The sequence below is a fragment of the Ovis aries genome, chromosome 4 (genome assembly GCF_016772045.2).
Source record: "Ovis aries strain OAR_USU_Benz2616 breed Rambouillet chromosome 4, ARS-UI_Ramb_v3.0, whole genome shotgun sequence".
Lineage (NCBI taxonomy): Eukaryota > Metazoa > Chordata > Mammalia > Artiodactyla > Bovidae > Ovis > Ovis aries.
The window spans coordinates 88,368,201-88,387,757 of NC_056057.1; the positions used below are offsets into that span (position 1 = coordinate 88,368,201).

The window sequence follows — 19,557 nt, forward strand, 5'->3', positions numbered from 1 at the left end:
TGCAAAGTTATGTCATCAGCAAAGTACCATTTCCTTTAAACTGACTGCTGCCTAATTACAAATAAGTGACAACATTGTTATTGAAATGGACTGCTCTCTTAGTCTCTTTTACAGATACTCAGTGGATGAAACTTGTGGATCAAGGCATCTAAAACTACAACCTCCCCTTTCTAGGAGCTACCATGCCTCTGTGAAGACCTCCACGAGACCGGAGCAGCATTCTATCTGTTAGCAAACCTTAGTACTGGAAAACAAGATGAAAAGACACACTAACGGTACAGTGGCAGATATCTGGCTTTACTGCGACTTTTTTCTTTGTTTGCATGAAGAATATCATATTGACTTAAGAAAAACTTTTATACTATGGGCCAAATACATTACAGTATGATTCTCTTTACAGATTGCTGCAAAGGCAAGTGATGTAAGCTGTATGCAATGGTGAACTGGATATCCTCTTGCTTGCTAAAATGAACCTTTGAATGATTTTGAGATTCTCATTCTAATAGTGACAGTTTTCAAGTACAGGAAAAAAAAATCTATGAAGACTTCTGTCAGCAGTCAAAGAAACAAAACAATAAACTATTAGCTGTGTAGAAGAAATAAAAGGAAAAAAGAGTGATTTGCAGACACACCCTCAAAATGCAACTTTTCCCTTCACAGTACATCTACAATGCCAGCTGGCTCTGGAAGAGTAGCTACTTACATCGAACAACTTTTCTATGTACATTTCCTCATTGACCTTTTCTCGAAGAATGTCTTGATTTTGCCGAACAAACATAATATAGGTATCTGCCAGATCCATTCCTGGTTTCTGTTGTAAGGAAAAAGCACGGGGAATAGAACAATATTAGGTTTTGATTGTGAAAATTTACTTAATCACCACCCTAGAATTTCATTCATTACATCATTTCAAAAGTTATACTAGAAAAATACGCTTAAGATCAACAACTGTCATTGTTCAGTTGCCTAGTCGTATCCGACTCTTTGTGACCCTATGGACTGCAGCACTCTAGGCTTCTCTGTCCCACACCGTCTCCTGAAGCTGGCCCAAGTTCATGCCCATTGCATCAGTAATTAAAAAAAAAAAAGATCAACAATGGACACCTTCAAATTCCATAATTAAAGTAAATAAAAGTTTATTATTGAGGTCTATAACCTGAGGTCATAGTTATTGTTCATCATTTAGATGATTAGAAATATGTGCTTGTAAGATAGTAGATACTTTTTTAAAAAAATGGCTACCTTGCTAAGCCAATACGCTCAGTATAAATAAATTTTTCCAAAAATTCCCATAATCAATAATCATTTCTTAATTGCAACTACAACTTCTTTTTCAGCATTTCTGGCTAGTTTATCCATATATATTTAAAAAATGTTAGCTTTCCTTGGGTTGCCTTCCTCAACTACTATGTGTGTTCAAGGAACACAAAATAAGTTTTCTTATTAGGGAGATATTGAACAAAAAACATTTAATGCATTACAAAATAAAAAGGAAATGAAAATTTGGTGGGTTATCCATTGCTTCGGCTCATCCATATTTATCAATACTACCTCAAGGACTTATATTATTTTAGAAATGTGATAAGACTATGAATGAACTAGTCTCCTATGAAGAGCCAAAGGTGTGGACTAGCTAACTTTCCAAAGTTATCCAACATTTCACATCTTCTAATGTTAGATGAGACAGGGCAGTTAATAAAAGTCCTCCTTGCTATGGAATCTACAAAATCTGCACAAGGAGGGGACGAAACTCTGAATGGTTCCTCAGGAGTATTCCTTCTAAACTTATCTTTAGTTCTTTATAGAGTTTCACATAGCTTGACTAGATGATTTGTATACTCTATACCTGGAGTTGATTCATAGTCTGTACTGAGTTATTCATTTAATTAGAATAGGGCAATGATATGATGAAATGGTAAAACTGATGCCCAAATAAGTCAGTGAGTTGTGCATCATTTCATATCTGTAGGATGCACTTATATAAGCCATCAATGGACTCTTCACAAAAGTAAATAACATAAGGAAATCAGGTGAAAGAGGATGTGAATCATTTAACTATTCAGGAAGATCCCCTGGAGAAGGAAATGGCAAACTATTCCAGTATCCTTGCCTGGAAAATCCCATGGATAGAGGAACCTGGTGGGCTGCAGTTCATGGGGTTGCAAAGAGCTGGGCATGACTGAGTGACTAAAACACTGCAGGAAAGACAAGATATACCTCTGAGTGATGTTAGGACAGTGGTCATGCCTTTTCCTTAAATGAAAGACAGAAAGTTCTTATCACTTCTTTTTTTGGGGGGAGGGATAATAGTTTATATATGGTGATAAAACTGCCCATCTCTTAACCAGTGCACAGTGCAGACATTGGCATATCTCATTAATAAAAATTAATTTGACTTTTTGCTAACAAAGTTATTTCTGGGCAATGAAAATCCCAGGAAGTACTTACTGTTCTTATACATAGTTTAAAGGGAAATATATATCACATACACTGAAGGATACTTTCAAACATAACCTTGATATAACAAAATTCATGACTAGTTATAACCAGAAACAACTATTTATATAAACGTCTTTATTAATCTTTCCTTCAAGAGCATTCCTACACAATGCAGAAAATATATTCCAAACTTACCAAACTCATTTTGCTGTTTTTCTACATAATTCTCATCAGCAATGTTTGAAAGTTTAAATAATTGCAAGGATACTCAAGAGAAACCTAGGTGATTTTCTTCTTTGGGGGCAAGTGGTGTTATACTGAGATTTCCAGTGAAAAGGCGGGGTAATTTGTACAGGATTATTAGCTACTATTAACAGTTGAAGCCTGTAAGATAAGGATCTCTCTCCGTGTCTCTCAAACTTTGTCAAAACACTAAAAATTAGTACATTCAGAAAACATACTGCTGCAGAATGAAAATGACAGAATAATTTTCCACATATGATAACAAGTCAGTTCCACCTGTGAGTTTGTCAAGTGCTTGGAAAGGAAACGCTATGATATGTATAATACCAAGGCAACAGGGTTTTGCCCAGCTGGACTGAGAGTTAAAGAATAAACACATGTGAGGCTTGCCTCCTCCACTGTTTTGCCTCACCCCATTTTTATTTCTGCCTTTCAAAAGAGGAGTATGCTTATAAGTTTACAATAGTTAAACACTGGACCCATCAGACTCACTGGAAACTGAGTTACAGCCAGGTGAAATGGAGAATGATGCCTTTATACACCTGCCACAGACTCGGAAGGTAATTTTCTGTTTCTTTGATCACTTTTAAGATAACATTAGACATCATGAAACATTGTCCAGGAAAAACGTGTCTTTTGCCACCTGAAACTAACAAACACTTTACAATTTAAGCCTTAAAGAAAACTCTGTGCTGTTCCCTTTGGCAGACCGAAGGGCTGTAATACTGAAATGTGTAAGCTGAGACAGTTCTACAACTAAGAAAATTAGAATCCCTGGTTGGGGGTGTTCAGTAAGGCTCATTTAAGTTTATTTCAACAAATTAAGTGTCGTCTTTTCCTTCTTGAAATTACATTTTCTCCCCTTTGGCAAATTAAGCTCTGCTTGCCTAGTAAACAAAACCTACAATTTTTACATTCCTCATTAGCATTATTTCTTCCTTTATCTTTGAGCTGTTTACCTATTCTTGAAACTGTGACATACGGGAATTTCACACCTAGTGAATATATTTTCATGTAGCTTGTGGCATGAAACTATAATCATTAAAAGAATATACACAAGTAAGAATAACTGCAACAGCTGGTGACATTTACCAATTAGAATTATAGTTCTTTAAAACACTTCATCATTCCTTTGGTGTATGAAGGGTAATTATCTCTGATAAATTGCTGAAAAAGATATAATTTTCCTTTTAAACAGTTTCTACTTACAGTACAAATGTGTTTGGATAGAAGACATTATCGCTGGTTCAGTGCTCCTTCGTGCTAAGACTCTTGCTTTATGGCAGGAAAATTTACATACTTTGGAAGTCACTGTGTCTCATTCCATTAATACACATTATCTTATTAGGAAATAAAGTTTAGTCAGAAAACAAAAACTGAACACACTTGGTTCAGTTTTCATTTTCTGGTGCGTAAATGAAAGGCATGCATGTGACTGCATCAGCCAGACAGAATATTGCTACGCATTTTGGTGCAGGTGGGTGTCCTCAGTCTTATCAAAGGAATAGCCAGTTCAACTCAACAACTGCAGATTTGGATGAGTTTTTATCAAGGATATTACGTTCTAGAGAGGTACACTTAGAAATGTTTTCTATATTGGTAATTATCAGTTCAGTCACTCAGTCATGTCTGACTCTTTGTGACCCCATCGACTGCAGCACACCAGGCTTCCCTGTCCATCACCAACTCCCGGACCTTGCTCAAACTCTTGTCCATCGAGTCAGTGATGCCATCCAACCATCTCATCCTCTGTCATCCCCTTCTCCTCCTGCTTTCAATCTTTACAAGCAACAGGGTCTTTTCCAATGGGTCAGTTCCTTGCATCAGGTGGCCAATGTATTGGAGTTTCAGCTTCAGCATCAGTCCTTCCAATGAATATTCAGGACTGATTTCTGATTTCCTTTAGGATGCACTCGTTTGATCTTGCAGTCCAAGGGACTCTCAAGAGTCTTCTCCAACACCACATTTCAAAAGGATCAACTCTTTGGCGCTCAGCTTTCTTTATAGTTCAACTCTCACATCCATACAGGACTATTCGAAAAATCATAGCTTAGACTAGATGGACCTTTGTTGGCAAAGTAATTTGTAATTATAGTTTTCTTAACAAAGGAGAAAATAACGATTAAAGACCATATAGTAAGCACATGCGTGTTAAGTTGCTTCAGTTGGTTCCAACTCTTCGTGACCCTATGGACTAGAGCCCACCAGGCTCTTCTGCCCATGGAGTTCTTCAGGCAAGAATACAGGGTGGGTTGCCATGCCCTCCTCCAGGGGATCTTCCTGACTCAGGGATCTAACCCGTGTCTCTTATGTCTCTCGCATTTGCAGGATGGTGCTTTGCCACCAGTGCCATCTGGGAAGCCCTACAGCAAGCACATTTTGTATAAAATGCTGGGTCTCCTGCATTGCAGGCAGATTCTTTACCATCTGAGGCACCAGGAAAGCCCTGCTGCTGCTAAGTCACTTCAGTCGTGTCTGACTCTGTGCAACCCCATAGACAGCAGCCCACTAGGCTCCCCGTCCCTGGGATTCTCCAGGCAAGAACACTGGAGTGGGTTGCCATTTCCTTCTCCAATGCATGAAAGTAAAAAGTGAAAGTGAAGTCGCTCAGTCGTGTCCGACTCTTAGCGACCCTATGGACTGCAGCCTACCAGGCTCCTCCGTCCATGGGATTTTCCAGGCAAGAGTACTGGAGTGGGGTGCCATTGCCTTTATCCCTAAAAGAGAGTCAATGTTGTTTTTCATTCTCCATTTAAACCTTTGAGATCTTCAGTTCACTAAGCACTAACTTCTCCATCTTGCTTTTTAGGGTAGTAATCTCTAAATCAAAATAAGACTTCCTGGATTACTTTTAAGTTGATTCAGAAAAGAACAGAATGTGGCTAATGAAATGACAGTACAAGGTAAAACATCTAAAAAATTCCCCCAGGGGCATAAAGAAATCGATACATATGGAAGGGAATAGAGTATGGAAAGGTGAGTTCCCCTGACTTGGGCCACATAAGAAACAGAATACACCGGCGAGTGAATGTGTTTAAGTAAGGGTGCAGACTCCAGCACATTTTCTCCCAGCGTTAATCACTAGTTAACTTAGTGAGATGAACATGCCATTCAAAAAAAGAAAGAAAAAATTCCTCGTTAATTATATGCTACAAATGCTCTTACTTCCTGCTGCTGCACCTAATTCCACAGGTGCAAGTCTTCACTTTCCTCATTCATGGGTAGGTGGGTGCAGTGCTGCAGACATTTTTCACAGCTACAGATTTAGATACAGAAGAAGCTGCTTAACCTTCCACGGAAGGTTAACAATACACTATGCAAACACTGTCATGGTGTCTATTTAACAAGAAGACAAATTTTTAAATATACTATTCCCGTCTCAAAGATTAATAGAAGCTACAGTCTAATTGACTTAATTTGAAAGTGCACGTCTCATAACCTAGAAAAGCCTGCCTTGAAGAAACAATCAGGAGTGGAACTCTGATATCTTGATTTATGATAATCTGCGTGCTTCATAAATGAAATACCTGCACCTGGTCATTATTTTAATTTGCAAGAAAAATGGATCTTCTGAGATTTAAAACAATAGCATGTCTCTTCAATCTGCAGTTGTGGTAGGAAAAATTTACATCTCCATTCTGGCATTTCAGATTCAGGAAAAGTCTATGACTGATGATCAGAGAACACAAGACCTAATTGTACAAACACACAACTTATCTGAGGTACCTTTAACAACAACATATTTTTTTAAATTGTTTAATATGTTCCTTATTAGTTTGGAATTTATGCAGCAATTTCTATGTTTCATATTTGAGTGAAAATGCTCTTAACATTAAGCTTCTCAAAAGAATTTGGAGTAGTTTAACAAGTTATATACACTCAAATACTTAAAAAAAATTTGAGTATAGCTGTGATTATATGTAAAACATACATACACTTTTTTAAGCCAAATTTTCTAAAAACTAGAATAATTATATTGTATTCATATAGAAAATCAAAAGGAAAGAAACCGAACTAAGGTCTTCGAATTAGATTTATTCCAACTTAAATATAAGCCCAGGATGAGGACTAGTTCATAAAAAGGGGCAGAAGAAATGTAAATAATGGAAAAGTCATATGGATATACAGTTTTCAAGATTTCCTAATAACAGTTTATCCAGTTTTTTAAAACAAATTATTTCCAGCAGCAGCCACAGACACCTTTCCCTTTGTTAAATGTAGAGCTATTCAAAATTCTATTAATTCACAGTATAATGCATTTTGAACCCAAATTAGGAAGTAGGAAATTCTGAATTAGATAATGGCATGCACATCCATTTGAAAACATCTCTTGGACTTGGAGCAAGTAACATGTATGTTTTAAGTATGTAATTTCATTCAGTCCCACATTCTAAGGGAGAGGGTTTCATTAGTCCAGGATCTTGCTCTGGATAAGGGTCTTCTGCTTGCTCCCTGTAAGCACAGTCAGTAAAAAAGTAGATTCCTATCACAATGCTGTGAGAATATCTTACATCAGAATCTGCTATAATTAACACTCCTATAGTTTATGCAGTCATATTGTTCAAATTCTTAAAATTCACCTGAAAGCTTCACACTATTACTTCTAAATAGTGACATATTTTATGTATTCATTGATTTAAGCGCTAGCACGATCAAACATTTTTGTTGTATTGTGGCAGAAAACCTTCCAAAGAGGAGGTTATTTTAAATATTAAAAGGAATATTGAATAGTAATTTAAAATAATAGCCTAAAGTACTCAAGGAAAAGAGGCAGGTTGGTTTTCAACTGAGACTCATGGGCTTAATTTTCATCTTACTATGACTTTCCCACTTGAGGTCACGAGCGTATAGTATCTCTCTTGCTATTTTTGATTGATAAGATCACTAATGTCTCAAGAGTTTTGACAATTAGCCGCTGATACAGAGAGGAAAGTGCTAACATGTATGTCACATATTAGCTTTATACTATTATTTTCATTATTATATACACTCAATATTATATTTCATTATTATGAGTAATAATTAGGGTGATTATGAAGATATTAAATCTCCCATTTATAATACAGTTGTAACCTTTCCCCTATCTATAGTTGCTATGATGGCAACTATAGAAACTAGACTGAGGACTTGAAGAAGTAAAACTTAAATGCTGTGGGTATTATTTAATTTCACCTTTAAAATTCAGATTGCCTGGGGTTGTCTTATTTGGCACTAATTTGGAACCTTTCAGATTTTGGCCTAAAGGACACATGAGGATGCTAGAATGTTAGGGTCCGGAGGCTGTTCATGGATTTACCTCCTGTAAGAAGAATGAGACAGACAAGAAAACCAAAGAAATAAAGATGAAAGAAGTAAAGCACTCTTCTAGGAAGCACAGAAGGCTACCTCCCCTGCTCCTCTAATGGCGAGACTCTCAGCCTGGTCCTGGTGCGACCTGCCTCTGCAGGTGAACACGTCCCAGTGGGCACGCGCACCATTCCCCATGTTCTGCCTGGCTCTCACTCTGACGTAAAGCACTGAGTGTTCCAGCGGCCTCATCTAAGTAACAAGCAGTGTCTGAACAAAGGAAGGAGGAAAGACGCCTCTTGTCACTGAACTGACTGGCTGTACGTTTAAAAGTCATCACTGGCACATGCAAGGCGCTTGAGAGTCTAAAATAAAAGGAAAGTAAATGAAAAGCAATCTAATGTTTTTCACCCTGTGGAAAACAAATGGTTTTTCTTTTGGAAAATGGTCATGTTCTGAAGCAGAGGGTGCAGGGCAATGTATGGTGCAGGGAGCATCATTCCAGGGAGAAGCGAAGACAATCCTGTTTATATCAATAGTGTGTGACAGTTATAAAGCACATAATATATACTTTTATTATTTTTATAATATATATTGATATTTACTTCATTATTTTTATAAACAAATATGTACTTTTATTATTATTTAATATTATGCACATTAATATGTGCATCAAATCCTCAAGAGAACCTACGGAAGGAGACAGCACAGGGATGGCAGCAGTATTGTCACTGCCCAGGTGGGAAGCCCAGGGGTCAGACTGCCAGGAAGGGGCAAAGGCGGGACTTGAACTGAGATCCTGGACTCCACACCAAGCCTGTTCAATATAGTATGCTGTGTGCTTAGTCGCTCACATTGCCACTCTTTGCAACCCCTTGGACTGTAGCCCACCAGGCTCCTCTGTCCATGGGACTTCCCAGGCAAGAGTGGTTGACTCCAGTGTGAATTGGAGTGGGTTGCCATTTCCTTCTCCAGGGAATCGTCCCAACCCGGGATTGAACCCATGTCTCTTCTGCTTCCTGCATTGACAGGCAGGTTCTTTACCACCAGAACCACCGGAGGAGCCCACAGAATATAGAGCTGAATTCAAGTCACACTGTGGAGAACTGGAAGGTTAGAAATCTTTGGCAAGTGTTAGAGAACGTTTGAGAGAACTGTTAATGAAGACAGGAAAAGGATAAGCCACCTCCACCTTCTCAGGCAGGACCACCAGGATCAGGCAGCAGCGCTAAGCAGCCCATCCAGGGGGAATTTCCTTGTCCTCGGTCACCGTCAACCTCATCTGGTCCTCCAGGTCTCTTTAGCTGTCACCTCCCTGACCAGCACAGAGATCATATGTGATGTGTGTAATAATGTCAGCAGGATAACCTGCAATAGGCACTGTTCACATACACACCCACACCAAAATGCCCGATAACTTAACGACCTGTAAAGCAAAATTTCAGAATTGGAGTTGGAAAGGGCTTTTACAAAAAATTTATTTGGTTCCATCCGGTCTATGCTGTGGCAGGTGGGGTCTTCATTGCGGTGCGCAGACTCTCTAGTTGTGATGCGTGGGCTCACTTGCTGTGAGGCATGTAGGATCTTAGTTTCCTAACCTGGAATCGAACCTGTGTCCTTTGCATTGCCAGGCAGATTCTCAGCCTCTGGACCATGAAAGAAGCCCCAGAAAGGGCTTTTAAATGTCCCTTTAAATGTTAAATGTCATCTGGTTGTTTTCCCCACATAGTTCAGCAATCTGCAGTGCCACACCTGGCAAAGAGTGGAGTAATTACTACTATACTATATCACCTTTGTAAAAAATTTTAGTTTCTTTTTTTTTGTTCTTAGTATACTGATGTAACCCAGCTCCCACTGGGTTTTTGTTACTGATCCTTGTTCTGTCCTCTTGACTGATAAATATTGAGGCTTCCTCTTCTGCAAAATGGGAACTCCATACATTAAACAGGACTCTCTTGTCTCTTAGGTTTTTCCTCCCTCAAGAGTAATATCCTGATTTCCCTTTTTCTTTTTCTCTATAAGCCATTATTTTTAGATTCCTTTAACTGTGCTGGCTGCTCTCTACAATAGGAGGTAAACTGAAAAGTATTCATTGGTTTTTAAGGGCTCCTGATAGATTTGCCACATTAATAGATGTGAATAAGATAGTATAGAACAGAATGATTAATTTTTTAGAATCTGGACACTAGATTTACTATAATCAATAATAATGTTGTATAATGACAGCTAACATTTATCAATCACTAACTTCATTCTAGGAGTCTTGAAAAGTGCTTAACATATTTGCAACAAGCCTAGAAGTGGTATAATTCTATTTCCATTTGATAAAGTAATTGGTGTTGACACAGGTATATGTGTGCTACGTGTTTAGTTGCTCGGTCAGGTTTGATTCTTTTGCAACCCCATGGACTGTAATTCGCCAGCCTCCCCAGTCTATGGAATTTTTCAGGCAAGAATACTGGAGCGGGTTGCCATTTCCTCCTCCAGAGGATCTTCCTGACACAGGGATCGAACTGGGTCTCTTGTGTATCCTGCCTTGGCAAGTGTTCTTAACCACTGCACCATCTGGGAAGCCCATACACAGGTATATGCCTATTTCCAAGCTCATCTAATTATAAACACTAAATATGTGCAGTTTTTAATATATCAGTTATGCCTCAATAAAGCTGTAAAGATACATAAGACTATGTTCATAACATGCTATATTTAAATGACTATATTCGAATCATTTTCTGTTATTTACATTTATACATCTTTAGCCTGTGCTATAAGGTATACCTGATAATCAAGTATGTTCCAGGAACATGAATTCCTCCTTCTCTTCTGCATTAGGAATACCACTTAATTGTATGGATATACCACTTCTTGTTTATCCATATGCTAGACTGAAAGACATTTTGGTTGCTTTCAATTTTCAATGATTATGAATAAAGTTGCAATGAACACTTTTGCAGGTTTCATTGTGGACATATGTTTTCAGATCAGTTGAATAAATACCTAGGAGTGTAATCAGTGGGTTGCTAAAGCCTATATTTAGCTTTGTAAGAAACTGCCAAATAGTCTCCCAAAGTGGCTGTACAATTTTGTATTTCCACCAGCAATGAATGAGAATCCCTCTTGCACTGGATCTTTGTCAACATTTTGCTATTAACAGTGTTAAATTTTAGCCATACCAATAGGTATGTAATAGTATCTCATTGTTTTAATTTTCATTTCTCCAATGACAAATGATATTGAGCATCTTTTCATTTGCCTATTTGATACCTATATGTCTTCACTGTAGTATCTGTTCTGATCTTTTGCCCATTTTTTAATTGTGCTGTTTGCTTGAGTGTTAAGAGTTGTTTGTACATTTTACATAAAGTCTTTGACAAATATATGTCTGTAGCTTGTTGTTTTACTTCCTTTAAAGTGCGGTGTATTGTGTGTGCTTAGTGGCTTAGTTGCATCTGATTCTTTGTGACCCCCATGGATTGTACCCTGCCAGGCTCCTCTGTCGATGGGGATTCTCCAGGCAAGAATACTGGAGTGTGCCGGCATGCCCTCCTCCAGGGGATCTTCCCAACCCACGTCTCTTGCATTGCAGGCAGATTCTTTACCATCTGAGCCACCTATTAAGTCCAGCTTACAATGTTTTTCTTTCATGGATGTTTTGGGGTTTGTATCTAAACTTAAGGTAGTATTTTCTCTTATGTTTTCTTCTAGAAGTTTTATTGTTTGCATTTCACAAGTAGGTTTTTAAATCAGCTGTGAGTTAATTTTTGTGAAAGGTAAGCCACTGTTCTTTTTTTCTCATAAGGTTCTCTGTTAAAGACTGCTTCAGAAAGGTATCTTGCGAGTTTTAGCATAAAAAATAGTAAGAGCTAACAGATCTCATAATTTTTGAAATTAAAGTTTATTTCCAGATCTAAGGGAGAAACTCTAGCAATCTACCATCGCCACACCACATCTGTGGTTTAGTATGCTTTGCTGTGTGTGGCAACGTGATATAATAGTGACATTAGTAAGCTGGAATTCATTAGAGAGTGACTGGTATGATAAAGAGTCTGAGTACAATTGCTATGGCTGTTTCCATGATATGTCTATTTCCCCGATGTGAGAACTGACTCATTGGAAAAGACCCTGATGCTGATTGAAGGCAGGAGGAGACAGGGATGACAGAAGATGATATGGTTGGATGGCATCACTGACTCAATGGACATGAGTTTGAGTAAGCTCTGGGAGTTGGTAATGGACAGGGAAGCCTGGTATGGTGCAGATCGTGGGGTCACAAAGAGTCAGACACGACTGAGCAACTGAACTAAACTATTTCTCTATCTCTTTTATTCCTAGACATGGAACAGCTTGCAGGCAGGACATATATATTTTCATTATAGCCCAGAGTCTAGCATTTAGTGAGTGTTAAATAAGATTTAGCCAACAAATTTAGTGAAGAAGTTGAGGAGGTTTAATGTAGAAAATAAGAATTCCTTAGACAACAAATCCTTTTGAATAGCCATCATATCTCTTGGGAAGAGAATGCATGATAATTATCACCAAATATCTGAAGGGCTATCATGCAGAAAAGGGATTAGAAACAAAATAGAATTCACAGAGGTACAGAATTTCAACTCATTACACATAAGAGGAAGCTTCCTTATGGTGAGCCTACAATCACTGAAAAAATTAAAAGAGCTTGACTGAATCTTTTTGAGGGCTATTAGGAGAAGGGGATTCTGCATTGAGAAGGAGCATGAATGAACCACTTCCTGTATCTTTCAATGATGAAGCTCTATGGGCTCTAACAGATCTAGTACAGAGTCAAATTAAGAATCACAAAAACCCTAAGAACAGAAATAATTATGATGTTCCATTCCATTTGTATTTAATAATTCAAAATTATAAAAAAACCTATATTATAAAGTACTCATTAAGAACAATAAAGTTCATATGTTCCCATGATGACTGGTCCTTTTCTTCTTCAGATGGCAATAAACTATTCCCCCTCACTGCTTTCTTTCTCTCTTTTGAGCTGCTCCTTTGCAGGACCACACACATGTGATTATTTTGCTTATTGCCCAGTACTGATTTTCTGATTCTAATACAAGACAAAGAGTATGCCAAAATTTCTTTGGGAATTATTTGTAAAACTAAAAACAAACAAAACCTACTCCCAAGAAACCCTAGGCAAAGATAGGAAAGTCCATGGCCTTTTCATTTCAAATGTTCATTTTTAATAACTATAGCATCAATAAATCTGGGGACTGTCTATCCATAGTATAAAATGAAGTCATGCAATTTAAAAATAAGAGCCACCTACAACAGATATACAAAGCTTGCCAGCACTAAAAGTGCTAACATTTATAATAATGACCTAGAGATGGTAATGCTATTCAAGCACAGCCTAAATTAAAGATGAGATGACTTATATTCCACTTAGTTTTAAATTTTATGTTTTTTTTTCCATTATGTTCTACCTCTTTGATATACATGCCAAGACACATGATTCAACAGAATGTCAGAGGCCTTGATCATATATATGTGATAACAGAATTTAAGGCAAAAACTTTGTTAATGATTGTCAACTTACAAATGCTGTACTAACTTGTTGATTATAATTATCATGTAAATTTTTTTCATTGTAGCTAAGCAAGTTTCATAGTTTACTCTCTTAATTTTTTTTTTTTTTTTTTACTCTCTTAATTTTTGAACAAGTTTACAGGTTATGCGTTATTTCCCAAGAATTCTGTAAAAAACCAAATGATAAGTAAGTCAACATTGATTTATTTATAACACTTCTGTATTCAGAAAACTACTCCTCTGATTTAACTGATTCCTCTTGTTTGTTACTTAACCTCCTACAAGACACCTGTTAGAGCCTTCATGAAAAGGGAAGGAGAGTGAACTTTTTTTCTTTAAATAATGTGAGGCATTCTCTCCCTGATCCTGGAGCTACCAATGAGCTGGTATGTTCTCAAGATGAACTGACCTCCATAAGCGTACCCAAGTTACAACACAAAAAGTACACTGAAATAACCTTGCCAGGCTTTGCTATGAGGGCTAGTCCTCGCTTAAGGAAAATAAACTGCTCCCTGAGGGAATTACGTGGTTTAAAGATTTGAAATAAACCCATGGTGAACCATAAATACTTTTTTAGAGGAATTATATATAGTTTTTAAAAGCAAATAAAAAATACTTACTGGAACATCAACATATTTTGCAGCTGCTTTCACCTTAAGTGGAAAAGAGATAATTATGAGAATTATTTTCTTAACTTATCAGCACTATGATAGCAGTCAAAAGACAGCAGAGGAGAACTCATTCAAAATACTCACAGTGAATGACAGGATGGATGAAAAGAAAGTGCCTTCATCATATCTTGAGAGCTTAGACAACACCCCTTCCAGCACTGAAACAAACTAGAATCCAGTTTATGGTTGAGTATTTAGGATAGGACTGTACATACAAACACATAACAGGGCAAACAATTCTTGAACCAACTTCTCCCATGGCACAAAAACCCACAACGTACAAACTGACACCTAAGAGGTTGACTTGTGATGTTTATTATCTTATTTTGAAGATGAACTCTAAGGTCCTTTCACTTTTTAGGAAATAATACATACATTTTTAAAGATAAAAGAACAATGTATAATAGGAGTCTGGTTACTTATGTGTGAGATAATTTAAACCACTTAGTAAATAACTTTAAATCCCTGAGACTATTCCTTAGAATAACTTTCAACTCCAGTATAGATGAGTTCTCATCACAAGGAAAAATATTATAACTATGAATGGGGATGGATGATGTTAAGTAGGCTTATTGTGGTGACCATTTTGAAACTCAGACAGGTATCAAATCATTATGTTGTACACCTGCAACTGATATAATGTCAATAACATGTCAATAACACCTCAAGAAAAAAATAAGGTGTTTAGAAACAACAATGGTCAAGCGTTCAAAGCCCATTCTATCATATATCACTTGACCATTCGCCAACTTTTTCTAACCACAGAAGAGGTTAAATGAAAAAGAGAACAGATAATGAAAAGGAGGTGTAACATCTGAGACTCTTGTAACACTAAAATAAAGTCTGATACATTAGCTTGCGAGTATTCACCAAGCAGCTCCAACTGGGACACGTAAGGATCACCCCGGCTTTCAGAAGCTTACAAAGGAGTCAGGAGCTCAAACAGAGACAAACATGTCAGGGTACAATGGAAAGAGCACCAGACTGAGAAAATAAATCCTGATTCTGTTGCTGATTGCAACGTGGAGTCCAGACAACCAGTGCACCGGTTCTCCCATCAGTCAAACAGTGTGTTTGTGTTGGGGCAGCGATATGGAATTTAAATGGTCTTAAGAATTTTACCTTCCTAAAACTTTCAGTTTCTACGAAATGAAAATTAAGATATATATATATATATACACATATATACTGTAATGTAATTAAAAATGTGAAGCATTTTATTTCATTGAGTGGGAACATTAAGATATGGCATGAAGATAAAGAAGAGATGTTAACAAGGATCTCCTACAAGCCAGGCTTCAGCAATATGTGAACCGTGAACTTCCAAATGTTCAAGCTGGTTTTACAAAAGGCAGAGGAACCAGAGATCAAATTGCCAACATCCGCTGGATCATGGAAAAAGCAAGAGAGTTCCAGAAAAACATCTATTTCTGCTTTCTTGACTATGCCAAAGCCTTTGACCGTGTGGATCACAATAAACTGTGGAAAATTCTGAAAGAGATGGGAATATCAAACCACCTGACCTGCCTCTTGAGAAACCTATATGCAGGTCAGAAAGCAACAGTTAGAACTGGACATGGAACAACAGACTGGTTCCAACTAGGAAAAGGAGTACATCAAGTCTGTATATTGTCACCCTGCTTATTTAACTTATATGCAGAGTACATCATGAGAAACGCTGGACTGGAAGAAACACAAGCTGGAATCAAGATTGCTGGGAGAAATAGCAATAACCTCAGATATGCAGATGACACCACCTTTATGGCAGAAAGTGAAGAGGAACTAAAAATCCTCTTGATGAAAGTGAAAGAGGAGAGTGAAAAAGTTGGCTTAAAGCTCAACAGTCAGAAAACGAAGATCATGGCATCTGGTCCCATCACTTTATGGGTAATGGGGAAACAGTGGAAACAGTGTCAGATTTTATTTTTGGGGGCTCCAAAATCACTGTAGATGGTGACTGCAGCCATGAAATTAAAAGACACTTACTCCTTGGAAGAAAAGTTATGACCAACCTAGATAGCATATTCAAAAGCAGAAACAATACTTTGCCAACAAAGGTCTGTCTAGTCAAGGCTATGGTTTTTCCAGCGGTCATGTATGGATGTGAAAGTTGGACTATGAAGAAAGCTGAGTGCCTAAGAATTGATGCTTTTGAACTGTGGTGTTAGAGAAGATTCTTGAGAGTCCCTTGGACTGCAAGGAGATCCAAGCAGTCCATTCTAAAGGAGATCAGTCCTGGGTGTTTATTGAAAGGACTGATGCTAAAGCTGAAACTCCAATACTCTGGCCACCTCATGAGTTGACTCAATGGAAAAGACTCTGATGCTGGGAGGGATTGGGGGCAGGAGGAGAAGGGGACGACAGAGGATGAGATGGCTGGATCGGGATCACTGACTCGATGGACATGAGTTTGGGTGAACTCCAGGAGTTGGTGATGGACAGGGAGGCCTGGCATGCTGTGATTCATGGGGTCGCAAAGAGTCGGACACTACTGAGCCACTGAACTGACTGACCCTACATCTTTCCTTTTCAGAACCAAAATGATATGCACTATTGAAAAATTATATTTCCCAAAGGGAAAATACTGACAAGGTTTTTTAAATATGAAAAGGGAAATTAATGAAGGCTGGTTTTTGTTCACATAGCAGCTTCTTCAACAAAGTGATAATAGTTCCAGGGACACAGCTTATTGGTCTCTGGTGACCAGGGAACTCGCTGAGAGTGCACAGGAGATAATCTTTTCTCTATGGCTGGTCAATTACTGCAAAATAGTTTATGCAAAAGAAACAAAGACTTCCCTATAGGTTTCTCCATCACATCATTTGCGACATGATGTAAGAACACAGAAACTAATTCATGCAAACTGCTGACTAAAATTTTGTTTTTAAAGAACGAGAATTATGTATGGTTGGTTAGTTATCCTAGGGGACACAAACAGCAAATAACACAAAATTACAAATTGCTCACAACTAAAAGTCAATTGAGCACTTTCCTCCTGCTTGTTCAGATTTTTTGCCAATCATAGCTGGCTAACTCAACTTGCTGTGGTTGGCAAAGACCCAGAAGGCCAATACTCCAGGGCTATGGCAGATGAGGGGAAGGGAATTCCAAAGTTAATGGCCCTCTGTGGAAAATGTCTCATCTCTAGTAACTCAAATCCTGAGCGCTAGTGTGAACTGGATGATCTCATTTGCCACGAGGAGAGCGACCATTGCTATGGTTACCAGACAACCTGAACCACTGAAGGCTTTAGCACAGCACCTGGTTCCTGGTGCCTGCAAGCAAGTATCTGCTTACACAGGTGAGTGATGCTGAGGGGCTAGGCAAGGTAGCAGTGGACCTTGGATGGATTTAGAAGGTCTGAGGTTGAATTGTAGCTCTGCCTACTCTCTGGCTGTGAGTTAAGAGGCTGGACATTCAGCTTCTCTAGCCTCAGTGTACTCATCAATAAAACGAGGAGGCTGACACTGCTCTGCCCACAACAAGGATGGAGTGAAGATCAACAGAGATGATTCAGATGAAGCGGCTGTGAAAATGGCAACACACTAAGAGATGTAAAGAATGAATATTATTGGTATGATTAGCTAAATCACTAGGGAGTATATGTCTAAAAACCTACACATATTAAGTTACAAGTTAGTGGGGGTAACCTTGGGGTTGTTCAGTGGTAAGGAGAAATAATAAATTTGGTTATGAGAGAATTGGTCTTATTCGATGAAATGATATCTGTGGAGGCAGGACAGAGTTGACACCATAAATCAGAAGACCCAGGTCGGAATACTATCTGTTTCAAGGTCTTGGGGCTGACGGTAGAGGAGGGAGGCTTTGGATACAGAGGTGGTCTGGCTCCAAAGCTCTGTTTTTTTTTTATCATCACATTACAAACTTGTAATAATTAAATGATATGACAGTAATGTGCTTGGTATATAATAAGTGTTCAATAAACACTATTTGGTTATTATTATTGAGCACCTAATATGGGAAATACAAAAAGGATGAATCTTAGAACCTTCCCTCTAGGAACATACAAACTAGCAGGAGAGAAAGAGATGTATACAGTTGGTCACGAGGCAAGGCAGGAAGTGATGAAGGACAAACAGTGTAACTGAAACTGACTTCCATCGCAGGATAGTGGGTAAGCTTCATTCACATGGTAGCCTGGGACCTGAGCAGGATAGCTGAAATGGAGTGGCTAAGACAACACTGGGGGAAGTCCATTAGCAGATGACCCGCAGGCAGAAGTTTCCCCACTGTGGCAGATGGCAGCCTGTCTAGCTTGTCCTTTCTTTAGAGTATGAAGCAGCACCAGGTTATACCCCACTAAGTCCATCGTGTGGATGGGTGGTCCTGCTGCACGCATGTCACAGAATTCTTGGCCTCCATTTTAACAACAGGACAGAGTCTCTCCCTGGGATCCTTCCTACTCCAAATGGTCCCGGGGGAGGCCCCATACAGCAGGGACTCTAAGTGCTTACATGGCAGTGAGCCGTGACTGGCCCCCTGGGACCAACCAGGTGAGCCATATGGTTCCAACAGGAAGGTGTTCTTTGTCAAGGCACATGTGGTGGAAGAGCTACTGTAAAACCCCACATCTATTAACATCAACGCTGACTAACAGTGATATAGTTTCCACCTGGCTTTTAACTGTGTAGAGCTGCAAGAATCCAAAAAAACCCAGTTAAATGCTGGATTTAGTTGCTGTGTTTTTAACTGCTTCCTGTGAACTTTCTCTGTACAGCTCAGGGAGTACATAAATACTCACAGATTGCCTTGAGCTCGGTTCTCCTGAGAACGTCGGGTGGGAATGAAACCCTGTTATCTCTTTGTTTCCCTGCTCTTTATTGTGGATGTCATTTACTGGGTTTGTTGGAATAATACTGAGCACCTAAACTCTGTCTGGGTGATTACCAACTCTGCCTCATCACGTACACCCTCAGGGAAATTAAAGATGAAGGCACACTGAAGTGACTGGTACAACGAAACTTGCAGTGTGCCACACGGCATATGGGTTTAAATTTCCTGCTGGGTTTTAACAGGGTCTAAATGCTATGGACCTAACAGAAGCAGAAGATATTAAGAAGAGGTGGCAAAAATACATAGAAAGTGAAGTCGCTCAGTCATGTCCGACTCTTTGCGACTCCATGGACTGAAGCCTACCAGGCTCCTCCGTCCATGGGATTCTCCAGGCAAGAATATTGGAGTGGATTGCCTTTTCCTTCTCCAGTACACAGAAGATCTGTATAAAAAAGATCTTCATGACTCAGATAATCATGATGGTGCGACCATTAATCAAGAGCCAGACATCCTGGAATGTGAAGTCAAGTGGGCTTAGAAAGTATCACTACGAACAAAGCTAGTG

General features: G+C 38.6%; 1 protein-coding gene across 11 annotated transcripts in view; it reads right to left on the bottom strand.

The window, feature by feature from the left end:
* CADPS2 (calcium dependent secretion activator 2) overlaps positions 1–19,557 on the bottom strand; it is a 574,734-nt gene that overhangs the window by 26,941 nt on the left and 528,236 nt on the right. For 9 of the 11 annotated variants that reach the window (XM_060414820.1, XM_012177054.4, XM_004008016.5 and 6 more), the window contains 3 exons: positions 14,283–14,366; positions 14,148–14,180; positions 704–811 (listed from right to left, as the gene is read on the bottom strand). In XM_060414820.1, coding sequence (XP_060270803.1) covers positions 704–811; positions 14,148–14,180; positions 14,283–14,366 — 225 coding nt within the window. The remainder of the gene's footprint in view (positions 1–703; positions 812–14,147; positions 14,181–14,282; positions 14,367–19,557) is intronic. The other 2 variants (XM_060414821.1, XM_060414822.1) reach the window with 1 other exon arrangement.